This window comes from Galendromus occidentalis, unplaced genomic scaffold (genome assembly GCF_000255335.2).
Source record: "Galendromus occidentalis unplaced genomic scaffold, Mocc_1.1 scf7180000076500, whole genome shotgun sequence".
In the NCBI taxonomy this organism is placed as follows: domain Eukaryota; kingdom Metazoa; phylum Arthropoda; class Arachnida; order Mesostigmata; family Phytoseiidae; genus Galendromus; species Galendromus occidentalis.
In genome coordinates this window covers 921,594-935,020 of record NW_003804489.1, presented here as the reverse complement: position 1 = coordinate 935,020, position 13,427 = coordinate 921,594, and the positions used below count along the sequence as shown (strand labels likewise).

The window sequence follows — 13,427 nt, the reverse complement described above, 5'->3', positions numbered from 1 at the left end:
AACTTCCTCGTACATTGCGAAGACACTCCCTGCACCGATCGCGGCGTCTATCAAGGCAATGAGATCCACGAGAACTCTCCTTACGGTCAGTCGAGGGCCCAGACGATCGCCTCGATCCGTGATATATGGGTCAACGGCTGTCGTCGTCTTGAAAATGCACGTTCGAGAAGTATGTACGTCGCGTCACGTTCCTCTCATGCTCCCCGGCGGCGTTTCGAAAGGTCAGCCTATGAATGACCTTTACGTCGTGTGTCCCACCACCTCACCTTTTCCAGAGGGGAGTGGGGCGAACGTGAGAATAGCGAAAGTCAATAAATTCCAAGACTCTGCCCGTGAAGCGAGCCGTCGGCCTTCTCGGGCACGGAGAGTGCTCGCATGAAATCATGCCCGAGGTGGGGACGGAAAACTCTCTAGTCAAAAAAGGCCCAACGTGTTTCATCATATATATTGAACAAGCAGAGGAACGGAGAACAATTCTAGACACAGAGGAGGTACCTCCCACGCTTCGCGCAACATTCGTAGCTGAAATCTCGCAACAAAGTGTCGGACTCGCCTACGGGGAAGGATGGCTCCTCCGTAGTATTAGAACAGTGTTAACTTTTTATTAAAGCTTGTTACGACACGCCCTCGGGCGATGAAATTTAAGCCGCTATGTAGTGAAACTCAAATTGGACGGAAGAGTGGCTTCGCGTTTCTTCGCCGCGCTCGCGTACCCCTCAACATTTTTGGCTTTTTACAATACGAGCAGCGAATTAAGATTGAAGAGTTTGGAGCTAACGGAGAGGAAAGCGGATAGTGACCGAGGAGGTGGGCAACCCGTCGACGGTCGGTGGGACTACGCGGCCCGATTGGAGGGTGGGCTGAAGTTTTACGACAGCTTGTTCTACCATCAGCCTCATCCGAGCCGATCTGTTCGGGTGCGATGAGGTGTTCAATTGCCGTGTAACTAGCTGATTGTTTGATGAAGAAAACGGGCGAGGTAGCGTCCGTGAACACCGCGAGACGAGAAAAGCCGCCTGAATCTAATGAGAAACTCTCCTCCTCACCCATCGGCTTGGAATGAGTCTTCTCAGTCGCCGTCGGTCGCGAGAGTGATCTGCCCGGCAACGGATTTTCATGAGGTCGGAAACAGAATGAATTCATTCCGAGTTCCTTGCGGTTTGAACATCGCCGAAAGCATGCTTGCATCGTCACAGCAGACGGCGGAAGAGCTGACACAGTATCGAGAATGAAAGACGGCTTCAGGGTGGGAGAGGAGATTTCTCTTGAGCGGTCGGCCTAATGGCGACACGGATTTGAACGAAACGCCCTTTCGAAGCGAAAACCCGAGTCGTTTCCGCAGTCCCGAATGCTCCGAGGGAGACATGAACGAAAGCAAAGTGAATGGAGGAAAGCCCCGGCACGACCTTTTGCTTCCATCTCTCTTCAGCTTGCGAAAAATATGCGGGTGTGCCCTCGCCGCCCGGGTCCGATTGTAAATGACGTTCCGTACCAAAGTGACACGTTCGACGGGAATAACTTGAGCGAGCGGAAGCCTCATGAAAATCAGAACCATGACCGGGATGCAGTGGAGCTGACGATTCCGATTTAGGCGAATTCACCGGACTCGAATCGTTCGCGAAAAACCTCGAACATAATCTCTAATGATTCGCGGTGTTTGAGGAACATGCGTATGATATTGAGAGAGGGAAAATTCCCGTATGCTACGGGAGGGTCACAGGGACCCTCGCCGTGGGATGTGCTCGCAAAATCATCGGGAACAGTTCGTCGATTCCTAACTTCTTCACATCGAGTTTCTTTGTGTGAGTCGTCAAAATGAGCGGTTGCGATGCGGACAAAGCCAATGCACTCGTGAGGGCCAGAAGGAGTCTTAGCATGGAGCGGAGACCCGGGGGATATGGAGGGAGTGGCTAGGATTCGGGGGAACATAACACGGCTGAGGAATAGTGGCTGGCGCATGTAAGAGGCGAGGGAGTATTCGAACAGCGAGCGTGTCATTCTATTAGACATCTCTACCGTGTCGTCGGGGTGCATTTTGATGTCTCGCAATTTTCGAGTGTCCCCTTCTGTGCAACTCTCGCGTCGGTTGTGAGCGTCGCAGAGGAGTCGAAAGTCTCCGAAGCGCAGTCTTCAGTCCGAGTGTCAGACGGGTTCACTGGAGAGGGTTTTCCGAAGTTTTTTCAGCTTAAAATTATCGTCCTCTCTGTCAACCATGCCCCCTTCTCTCTGGGTGGCTGCTCCTCCCGCGTCTCCGCTTCCGAGTCAGTTCGTAAGAGCAGAGTCACTTTCCGGAAGATTTCCACGAACACCGTTCCCCGTTTTCCGCGTGAACACTGACAGCTGCCTCTTCTGCCTTTTCTGGCTTCCCGAAGGCTCGTTCCCCCTTTTTCCCTCGCTCCAAGCGACCCCCTCGAAGGAGGACACCGTACAGGCTCTGTTATCCTGGCTTGCCAACACCCCGATCCATCGATGTCGCTTCGCAGGGTCTCTCCGAAGATTCTCTGTCTGAACGAAGTCATATTTTAGAGCGTCGGCGAGGGGGAGTGGGTCACATCCTTGAGCGAGAGTCCAAAAGGCTTTCCGTTAAAGATAAATGGCGGTCGCAGAATTCGCTCAAAATCCAATATTTTATCTCGTTCCACATCCTCCTGCGGAAAAACTGAGCCTGCGATCGCCTGACTCCGGCAATGGAGGATAGGGAGACAGAGAAATAAACGAGACAGAGGAGCAGAAAGCAGGAAAAATTCTAATGGCACTTTTCCGGAACATTTTCTCTCCCCGCTGACTGAACGGCGAAACAACTCCTAAGGCAACGGCGCTCGGAATGGAGATCCGAGCCGCTCAGGATTTGTGTTCTCATGGAGCTATCGCAACGACCGTGGTCTGTTGAAATATTCGTTTGAATTTTTACGATGGTAGCCACCGAGGGTGCTTCTATTTGAAGAGGCTGCAGCTCGGGATCACCGTGTGAATAATTCTTAAGCCCCTTTTTATCTTCTGCTTATTCACGCTTGCTCTCGGGCTAAGCCCAAGAGCGGTCCGGTTACGTTAATCGGCATGGATCGACGAGTTACAGTTTCACCTTCTTATCGGAAGCAGCTCGAACAATGGAAACAAACCCAGGTTGGATCACTCATCGAATAACGGGAGAATATGCGCACTGAAATCCAGGATCATACCTGTGCAGGAATGTCGTAAACGCGGCCCGACGTGCTGCTACGGGACCTTAGCATTGTCAACCGTGGTCGTCTACGGAAGGAGACAGTTTGAATCGTCCTGGAATCGTTCTCACATTGATGGAAAGACTCGACAGGGTATTCAGGGACTTGTTCCTCTCAGATTCAATCGTGGTCCACAGCTCAATAAACCGCCCAGCTAGGCTCTGTGCTTGGAATTCGACCTCTTTGCGTGGAAATGATCGACCTCCGTCTGAACAATCTAGAGAAAACATCCAGAGGAATTTTCTATCTGCCCTCTGCATATCAATTGCGCTCTTCTGGCGTATGAGACGTTCGCTTAAATTCGAGGGAGAATGTCACAATGTGAGATGCCTCTTTGCCCTGCTTGCAATCCCAATCTTCCCTCTCACACATGGTCATACGACATATATTTCACACCTTCGTACATATATCATATCGAGGCTCTCGTTTTATGATCCGGACCTCCGCTGCGGAGATATAGCTCGAGGGCGGAACATTAGACTGAAGATAGTCAGCTCCCATTGCGAACTCCGGCGTCCGCCGTGGGACGATCCTCTACGATTCCACACGTGTCAAAGCTCAAGAAACCCGCCCGGTGCCCGGTTCCTCCGCTGCACTTTCGAGATCTCAGTCCAAAGTTCCCGGAACGGTTCCCTGAAAGTTACTGACGATTCGATTTGCCCCTCCGAGGGAGGTTTGTACTTGCGGGTCAAGCGTTTTGTCTCGCTGAACTCTATCATACGTATCTCTATGATTTCTGTGTGACCGCGATGATAATTCATCGCATTTGAATTCCGGTAAGAATCGTCATAAGGGCGAACCGTCAACCAGAGCACAGCGCCTCAAACAAACATCAGCCACCAGCGCTTCCCGACCGGTTTCCAAGCGACGCGGCAGCGAAACGATCCATGCCCAAGCAGCTCAATGATGGCTCATCGTGGCGCCATTCCGGTCACTGACATAGAAAACTCGATAATCTCCCCAAATTAGCCAGTGGCTACTGCTCTCCATCGAAGTGGGTTTTAAATGGAAACAATGGCGAATCTCTGCCGGATAAACCGCAGGTGTCCCGGCAATAAATGGAGCTCGCAGAAAAAATAGGGGGCACCCGGGTTTGAACCGGGGACCTCTCGATCTGCAGTCGAATGCTCTACCACTGAGCTATACCCCCTCCACACATTGAGCGTTATTGGCGAATCGATGTTTCTAGACGTCAGGATTTCAATCAACGCTCCGGGATGAGGAGAATAGATCAGCCAATGATTCCCTTGAAGGAAGCTCGGCGAAATCACTTCATCAGAGTAGCTAGCTTCGATCCTTCCCGACTTGGATGTCATTCGTACATGCATTCTCCGGCAAAATCCAAATCGGCGAAGGCCTCTCGTGGGAATTATGCCGATATTCCCGCGTACAATCGCATGAGCACGGACAAGCTAGTGCAGGCGACGCCGAAATTGAATATCAAGTCGAGCCGAACAGAGTCGCTAAGCGAAATTTCAACATCGTTCCTTTTTCGGATTAGCGATTGAAGTAAACTCGCGCGATAGCACAGTAATGCGACATGGATTTCGAAAATTCGAGATATCCGAGAACCTTGGTCGGAGATTCGGATCCAGGATAGTGGTCTCATTCTGAGTTGCGGAGGAGCGCTCCCTGAGTAGGCCAAGAGGAGGGACCTTGCTCAGCGTTGCTTGCGCCCGTGAGATTCAGCGTTGGCTCGCCGCATCCGGGATGCTCCGGCACTGCGAAGCGAGATTATTGCCCAAGAGATCAATTTCTACTTGATAGTGGATAACAATTAATGAGTGGAGCCTCAATTGGCTCTAACCTTTGGTAGTATTCGTCACGGAATCGTTCCCGATCCTTCTCGGTATGTACTGGTTCGCGACGTCGATCCACGAAGTTACCGCATTATCTGGCTCCGAGAGTCGCTCCTTCCGGGGGGAATCTCCGAAGATTCCGCTTCAATGATGAAATCTATGGAATGAAGGGCGCAGTCTGCCGATACGCTGATTTGAGGTGTGAACCAGCCTAAAAGCGAGGACGCGACGGTAGTAGCCTCGCAGTCTTCCCACGATTGCGTTTTCCGTTCGGTCTGATAGAGATGATTGATTTCGCTGCGCCGAATGGATCACAGTTCCACGGAGGAACTTCGGATCGAGGAAGAACGCAATCCTGAACGATCGTCCGATCGCACATCACAAACGCCAGGCTCACCCCACATCGCTTGGAACCCGGCGATTCATCTGGAATCAGGGAAGAATGATGATCAGCGCTGCCGTGACAGATGAATCGATGGATATTGCGTGGCAAATTTCATTCTAATGATTGTAAACAAACTCGAGCACATGGATGCCATCTGTCTGAGAATAGAGCGCCCTCTAGGTGCTCCTGGAGGAGTATCTCCTGGGTCCAGGATAGCGCGGTTCGTTCGACTCCGGTTACCCTGGTGGTGGGCATCCAAACTAAAAGTGCCGGCGAATCTCGTGTCTTCAGTCTCGTGCGCGCCCCCAACGACTGAGCATCGCTCCCGCGACCGAAACGACATATCCGGAACATATCACATTGATAACCTGATTTTGAAAAGTTGTCAAACTCCAAACGGACCAAGTCGTCGACATATCAATCGTTCAAGGAAGAAGCGAACAAACTTTTCTCGGATAAACTTTCGTTCCCAGCGAGACTTGACGGAAGCATCTCGTGCGGTGTTCTGAAGTGCAGTGACAAAGAGACGAGAACTGAAGTGTCTCTCCGTTCTGATTTCAGCTGAAGAACGTCAAACCTTCATTATCGCACTCCTATCTTTCTATCAACGCCACGCAAGATGCGCAATACGCTTGCGAAGCCTCGAACCGAGTTGGCCCAAACCAAACTCTAGTCACACAACGGAAAGTTTACCACGTCTTCGTTCCTATTCGACCCAGCACAACAGGTGAGTTTTGGTTTCTCCTCAGCCTAGTTCTCGAACTCCGGATTCAACATCCCGCATTGTACAAAATATCAAAAGAAGCGCTCGATCCAGCGTGGAATCGACCCATTTCCGGAAAGCATCCGATTCAGTCGGACGTATGGATTTTTCCCCTCAATATGACCTGACGGTTAGGGTTTCTCAATCAATGGCGAATCGTGCGAACTCGATTATCCTTCCCGGTGATTGTGACGTCGGGATCCCAAACACGCTATAGATCTTGTTATCATTTATCCATCTCCTTTCCTGTACGGGGAGCGGGATGTGACCGTAATAGGGCTTGTTATTACTCTTATTATTTCGTCTCACTCAGCCTCGGCCACATCATCCCTCCTGTCTCCGAATCCCACCATCCGGTTCTCCGGTCGGCGGCGTCGCCCGTGGGTTTCATGTTTCAGATATTGCAATTATGTTTAATTATGGTGCTGTCGTAGCTGCTGCGATCTTCAGCACTTTTTATCAACGACGATCCTCTTCCGTGTGCCATCCAAGCTCTTCAACTCTCGATACGTATCCGATAACGAGGCATTCCGCTGACGAAACCTACCGTCTAATGAATAGCGAGTGACGAGTCGGTACACTTCACGGTAGAGACGGATGAGGGGATCCCTGTGGTTTTTCGTACACCATCTCTCACTATTCGATATATCCATCGGTCTTCTCCACGTACCGCCTCACAGTCGCACTCGCTCATAGAGTTCCGAGATGGAGAAGGAATCGAAGAGAAGGTACAACACACACGTTGTGTCCGTTGAGTACAAAGTGGCCATACGTGGGGAAGACCGGCTGAGGACCCTTGAGGCCTACACGGTATAATCTTATCGAGCGGCGTTTCCTCACGTAACTCATAGCGGGGAATTCCCACTCACTTCTTTTCACGCAGAGAAAGCCACGGCTTCCTTCTCACGTATGATTCTTCCCCATTCGACGAAAGTATTGGAAACAACGTCTTATGACGTCCGGTTACGGCAGCGATAATACGGTCGACAGTGGCTTCTTTTGCCGAGGATTGGCGTGGGCGAGCTTTCCGTGCCGCTCCGGGTCCCGCGAGCCAGAGTCCCGCAACGACTACATCCAATAATACCTCTTAGGGGGAACTAGTACGCGAACCTGGAGCAATCACCATTCTCTGTAAACATGACCGAGGTCGATCATTCTGAGGAAAATGAGGCGCGAATCGCAGAAAGTACAGACAAGGGGAGCTTCCGACGGTGTTTTAGCCGCGCGTCCGCTTCTGCTCGATGGAAATCGCTTCAACTCAAAAATCTCCGTGGATACCACGATAAAGTGCCGGTCACCGCATCAAAAGTTGGGCAGCGATCGGACCCGCTCGGGCTTCATAATTTCATTCATTCATTTGGATTTGCGACACGTCGAACCCGGGGCCGGAGACCAGCGAGGGACCGAGTCGAAGGGTGAGAGGGGTCGGCATGCAACGTTGATTCGAGATGAACTTTGGTCGATGCATCACTCCAGCGACAACCTTCAAAACTTGTCTCCTAGCACCAGACCGAGTTTCGTCCTGGCTTCGTGTATCCCTCGTGATTGCCAATCAACGACGGATTTTCTGTAGAGAGTCGGGCCCTCCCTCTGGATCTGCGTCCGGTTTCAGTTTCCAGGAAGAGCCATACATTTCGAAGTTCGGCTCCCTTTGTCCGAGCGCTTGCACTTTGTTAACGATGTCGTGCTGAAATCGTCTCCGCCCTCCCTCTGACTGGTGCTTCCAATCTTGCTGATAGCTCGCGGAGGAAGTGGAATTCCTCAACAAAGGACTGTCTACTTAATCCGCAGCCTTCTCCCCGTCGGTCATCCGTCGAAGCGTTTGTGCGCGTCTATTTGTGTGCTTGTTTACCCTTGAAATTGGCCGCCGCTCTGTTTGCTTCCACCTACTTACTTATGTGTACATTCAAAGGGCAAGCGAGCTCTGACATCGTTCGGCGAGTGGACAAACTCGATGTTTGACCGAATGCCTCGCTCGGATTCTTCCATGTTCTCTTGCCATTGACTTTTTCCCAGCGCTTCCGCTCCGTTGGACCGCAGGCGACTCGTCGCAGCGTCAGTCAGTAGTCGTCAATGCTTGCGTCTCTTGTTGCCGCCTCTCCGAAAACTCGATGGATCCGGAAGCGATTCCGCTCACCGAGCGACCGACTGACTGACTTCGCAGGCGAGCGCAGGGTCGAGACGGGTTGGCTCGAGTTGAGTCACATCAATTTGAATTCGCGCGACTTTCCCGCTGCCGTTACTCAACGTTTCCCGCCGCGCGCTCGCGCTCATACGACGCACCGACCTAATGTCCCTAATGCAAGCGAACAAATTCCAGAAACGTCCTTTTTGACATCTGCTGCTCCTCGTGTTGCTGCCGCCTGTTGTGTCGTGTGGGGTTAATATGTGGTGAGTGGCAGAACCCCCGGAGGGCCGCTGTTCGCTTGCTTGAGTGCCTGCGGGACAAATTCCCAAATTGCCTCGGCATTATGCGCAAATAAAACGTCGCGTTTTTCCCCCTCTCGTCCCGTGGCGCAACGCATCGTCCCGCACCCATCCGAAGATAAGGCGTGCGGCTCTCACTCAGAGATATTAATAAGACAATTAACGTGTTGTTGCATACGATCTGGGCTGCGAGGACGGCCACCGACGTCGTCCACCCTTCTCGTGTGACCGTCCTGCAACCATCCCACCAGACATGACGTGCGTCTGCGAGATGGGTTTTTAGTCGCAAACGCTTCCGCAGATTTGGCCTACCGCGACCCGTCCCTCCGGGTTCGCGATCGCTCGGAGAGGGGGTGAGATGGAGTTTGTCTGTCAGTTCAGAGTCGCCTATCATTGTCTGAGCGAATGTAATTTTTCCCGACGAGCTCCCCGCTCTTCCATCCGCTCAGAGCCCCCTCTTTCTCTCTCTCTTCCTCTCGTTCATAGTATGTGTGTTCATGATGCTCGTTTGAATTGTTACTATCGCGATGGGGTCGCGCGGGCCATTAGTTTCAGGATATGACTAAGCATTCCATCGATTCGAGCATCAGCAGCTCATAAGAGATCAGCCACGATGTACATACGAATGACTTTTCTCGAAGAAGAGGCCGCGCGGTGTTTCCCTCCGCATCAGCTCAATAGCTCGAGTTTCCTCCGCTATTTCCTCTTCATATCGACCTCAGATTCGCTCCTTCCTCTCTCGTTTGTGGTGATTCGAGTGGGAAAATTTGAGGCATACGTTCTCAGAATGAAGTGCGACCGCTGGTCGTTTTTGCCATCAGGTCGGGAAATTGTTCCAGTGGAACTTTTCCAACGGCGACTGATGCAGACACAACATGCCGCTCGCGTCAATTGTGGATCCGAGTTCTCGTTCCACGAAGCGATTCCGCGCCGCGAACCATGTTATTGAGAAGTGGTGATCACATATTCGCACAAGCAGCAATAGCCTCTACTTTCAGCCCGGGTTCCATGCCCACCCCGCCTCTTCCCCAGCCACGCAATCAGCGAAGTTATTCCATTCGCTTACGCACGTCAAATCGACATGGAAGGGGCGTCTTCTTATCCCAGCCTACATACATATGTGCGCATCACATTCACACTCGTATCCCTCCCCCGACGACGTAATCGTACGTATGCTACGGCTGGTGGGATAGGGATGGTGGGAGCGCGCAGGAGTGCGAGCGATATGGGGACTCCATGTCTGGCAACCGCGACTAAGGTGATCCCCATCCGGCGCCTCTGACCGGAATCCGCCATCCGAGTCATTGAAACCACAACGAGCCAATTCCTTCGTCCGGGAAAAGAGGGAAAAACGTCGCTAATCTGCTGGCTTCATCCTTCTACCGAGAAGTCCGAGCCGATTCGTGATTTTCGATAGGGAGCCCGGTATTGAGGTTGCTCGTCGAGAGTTTCGCCGGAATTTGAGTCAGGGTTCGCCAACTGGCAAAGGATTCGGCGCGCGCTTGAATGGACAGGCGCGGGCGGGGTTGGCCGTGCTGCGGGACGCCCAGTCGACAATCAAGCATCGCGTCGAATGATTCAATGGCTTGTCTGTTGTTGTCAAGTGAGTCAGTCAGTTCGATACATGCAATGTTGTTCGCGATGATCCTCATGATTTCGCCTGGTGCACTGTGAGCCGAGGAACAAGGCAACGTGAACGGCTATCCATAATCAGGGAATGACCCCATCGTTGCCATACGCACGGGGAGTCAGGAGACAAACGGAGAGGGCGAACGCTCAATTTCCTTCCATGCCTTGTCGTCCCAGCGACACGACAGCGTTATTGTCTCCGAGGCTGAGATAAGAAGCTGCTAACAACCTTGTTGTCATCTCCACTTCCGACAAGACGACTTCCGAGCGTTGTTGATGACTCCTATATCCTCTTGGTGGGACTATCGGTCCCGACGACGACGCTGAATCGTCAGAGTCTTCTTCCATCTTCTCTACCGCTGCCCCTCATCAAACTCAGCAGGGGCTCTCGCGGCTGGCGTTGGTGGGGTGTATGGTTGAAAAAAAAAGCGCAGTTCGCCTTCATATCCCTCTTCTTTGCAACTCGCACTTCTCAGTCAGCTTCTGCCCTTCGTCAGACCCTTCCATTGTCCCCTCCCGCACTGAAGCCCGTCGAATCAATTGAACACAATAGCCCGATGGTGACGCATCTTTGCACAAAAGAGACTGCATATGACTCCTGGAGATGACCGGGAGGAGGAAAGAGAAGAAGAAGACAGAACGAGCACGGAGAGTGAGCTGGCTAGTCCAGATGTAGTCGAGAAGGACCGATGGGTTCCGGAGAATATAAAAGGGGAGCAACGCTATAAGCGGCTGATTAGCGCTTCTGCATAAAGGGAATTCTCTACTGAGGGTTCGACTCCTGGAAAACTTCGTCTCGATTACCCAAAACTCCGACGTTTGACCGTGACGGCGGACGTGAAGATTATGCCGTCATTCCTTCCAACACCAACTTCGATGCGAAGAATGAGTATTGAGATCAAGGAGCTGCTCGAATCGGGGCATTGTCTCCGTCGCGTCGAGGAAAAGTTCGCCTTCACGGAGTTATTTCTTCGGAGTAAATATAATATGGGATGAGAATCGATTCATTCTTCTGCTCCGACTCGGACATCGCTGCCGGCCGTTCCTGGTCTCAACTTCATCTCTCGAAATTCGATCCTCAACACCCATGTCACGTGTTCCGCGAGAGTTGAGGATTATTCCCAATTTTGAGCGTTGATGCCTTATCGTGATCGATCAGCTTTGACAAGTTGCTCCTTCATCGCTTTTATCGCCTGCATGGCCGAATGAACCGTCCGGTAGCTCCGGAATATCTCCTTGAAAATAGTGTTTGTTCCGCATCTGGGAGTTCCCATCCTTGATTTTCGGGCAGAATTTTTTTCGGCGGAACCTTCAATTCCGAATTGAAAATTCGAGCGGAGAGTTCCACTCAAGCGTACAAAACCTATCCCAAACACTCAAACCGAGCTTAATTCTTCTCGCGAGCACATGAATATGCGCTTGTTGTATGAATGGAGGAATTGGGGAACGCTGTCTCCCTAATTAAGCATGCACCGTGTCGGGGAGTCGGCTCACTTGCCGGCTGGCAAGGAATCCCAGCCGAATCGCTACCGTCTGTCTCATCTGCATCTCTAACTAACAAGCTTAGCTCTACGAGCACCTTCGTGCGGTTAAGTGCTTTGGACTAGCACAATATCTGAGGGTTGCAGCGACATCCGCAGACCGTTGCGCTGAGATTTTCGGTCTGAACTTTCTCAACGACGCAAGCTGGGAATCGCTGACAACGCCAATGGCTTGCAGAAGTTCCCGGTCTGGGAACAGGTACAGGTTATTTTCGCGAATCTCAAGAAAGTCGCGCGGAGAATCTTAGCTGATCCCATAGGCAACTGGAGAAATGAGTCGAGTTGAGTTCGAGTTTCGGATAAAAAAGTCCACCTCGGGCTTCCATCTCAATCATCACTGGTGAGCGGGCGTTACCAACAGTTTCAATGAGTCAGAGCTGAGTCCAGAGTCGCAGCAACGGAACTCAATCGAGAGGCCCGGCATGAGAGTTTCAACATATGACACGGGGTTGAAAGAGGAACACTAGGTTATTTCGGAGGGATCGGTTCCCATTCGGCGTGCTTGCTTAGTCTCTCGAGGGGAAAAGTGAGCAACAACGCGCGGGAGGGACCAGGATTGAGTGGGAGCAATCATGGCCATAACTCAATGATTACGATTTCGAAAATAATCATAATCCCGTGAAAATGATCATAATTATCAAAGCGAGAGAATTTGGAGCGATCAGACGGGGGGTTTCACCAGGAACCCTGGTGCAAGGCCTCGCCGATCTGAGAATTCTATTGTTCGTCTTATCGCGCCACGAGTCCTCTCTGGTCTCACTCAACTCAAAAGCATGAAGGTGGAAAATGAAGGAGGAGAGACAGATGAACATGGGGAGCTTCATTGCCGCTGATAGAGAATCAGCTTCCGAAGCGACCGACAGCCGATACCGGAGAACAATTTTTGCGAGGACGCGCGGGATGATTAAGTTTTCAATCGATTTTTTAACTCCCCGGACTCTCTCAGCAATGTTATTTGCGGCTCTTTATCGGATGCGGCACGTTCTGCGCTCACTCGGGATAGACTCGTTAGCGTCTCTCTCACCCCGTTGAGAGCTCTCGGTCCGCCATTATGATTCCATTCGATCTCGCTTGGCTAGACCACACTTTCGTGGGTTTCACGTTCAGTCTTCCTGAATTCCTCCTCAAGCGGGAGATCTCCTAGGGGCATCAAATTAAGGAACCTCTTGGAGCCCGACGACCAGATTGGGAATTTTTTCGGGAATTTTCGCTCTCCCTCTCGCGTACTCCCCAAGTCTCGTCTCCGACACTTGCAGGATCCTCCCGTAGCCACATTTTGCGCTCGGTGTCAGCCATGTGCCGAAGTAGCAAATCATCGCCTCGGGGAAGTTGACAAAACCAAGGAAAAATGCGCCGGAATTCTCAAGCCTCCCCAACTCACTCCGCGGGTTCTCTTTTCGTGGCTCTTCCGATCCTCTTCTCTCCCTCCCCCCACCTTATTCGTGGGGATGGAGGAGCTCCTCGAGAACTTCTCTATTTGTCGCCTCTACTCTGATATTCTCAACGAGCTAATGGACGATTCACAACAATACCTCGGTCATAATTGATCTTTTACTCTCATTCAAATCTGTGAGTGACATCGAACGCCCGGGGCGAGTTTCCCCAGGAGAGAACAGCGACAGGAAGCCAGGGGGACATGTCAGACGAGGAAGGCGATCCCTC

The 13,427-nt window shown here is 51.7% G+C and overlaps 1 protein-coding gene and 1 non-coding gene across 2 annotated transcripts in view; one reads left to right on the top strand and one right to left on the bottom strand.

Annotated features, from left to right (window-relative positions):
* Nucleotides 1–13,427, top strand: part of LOC100903541 (tyrosine-protein kinase transmembrane receptor Ror2) — a 117,428-nt gene that overhangs the window by 60,705 nt on the left and 43,296 nt on the right. Inside the window, exons 4-5 of the mRNA XM_003739378.3 lie at nucleotides 5,967–6,132; nucleotides 7,577–7,583. Of these exons, the coding sequence (XP_003739426.2) occupies nucleotides 5,967–6,132; nucleotides 7,577–7,583 (173 nt within the window). The remainder of the gene's footprint in view (nucleotides 1–5,966; nucleotides 6,133–7,576; nucleotides 7,584–13,427) is intronic.
* On the bottom strand, nucleotides 4,300–4,371 carry TRNAC-GCA (transfer RNA cysteine (anticodon GCA)). Its single transcript has one exon. It is a non-coding gene; the product is annotated as a tRNA-Cys (tRNA).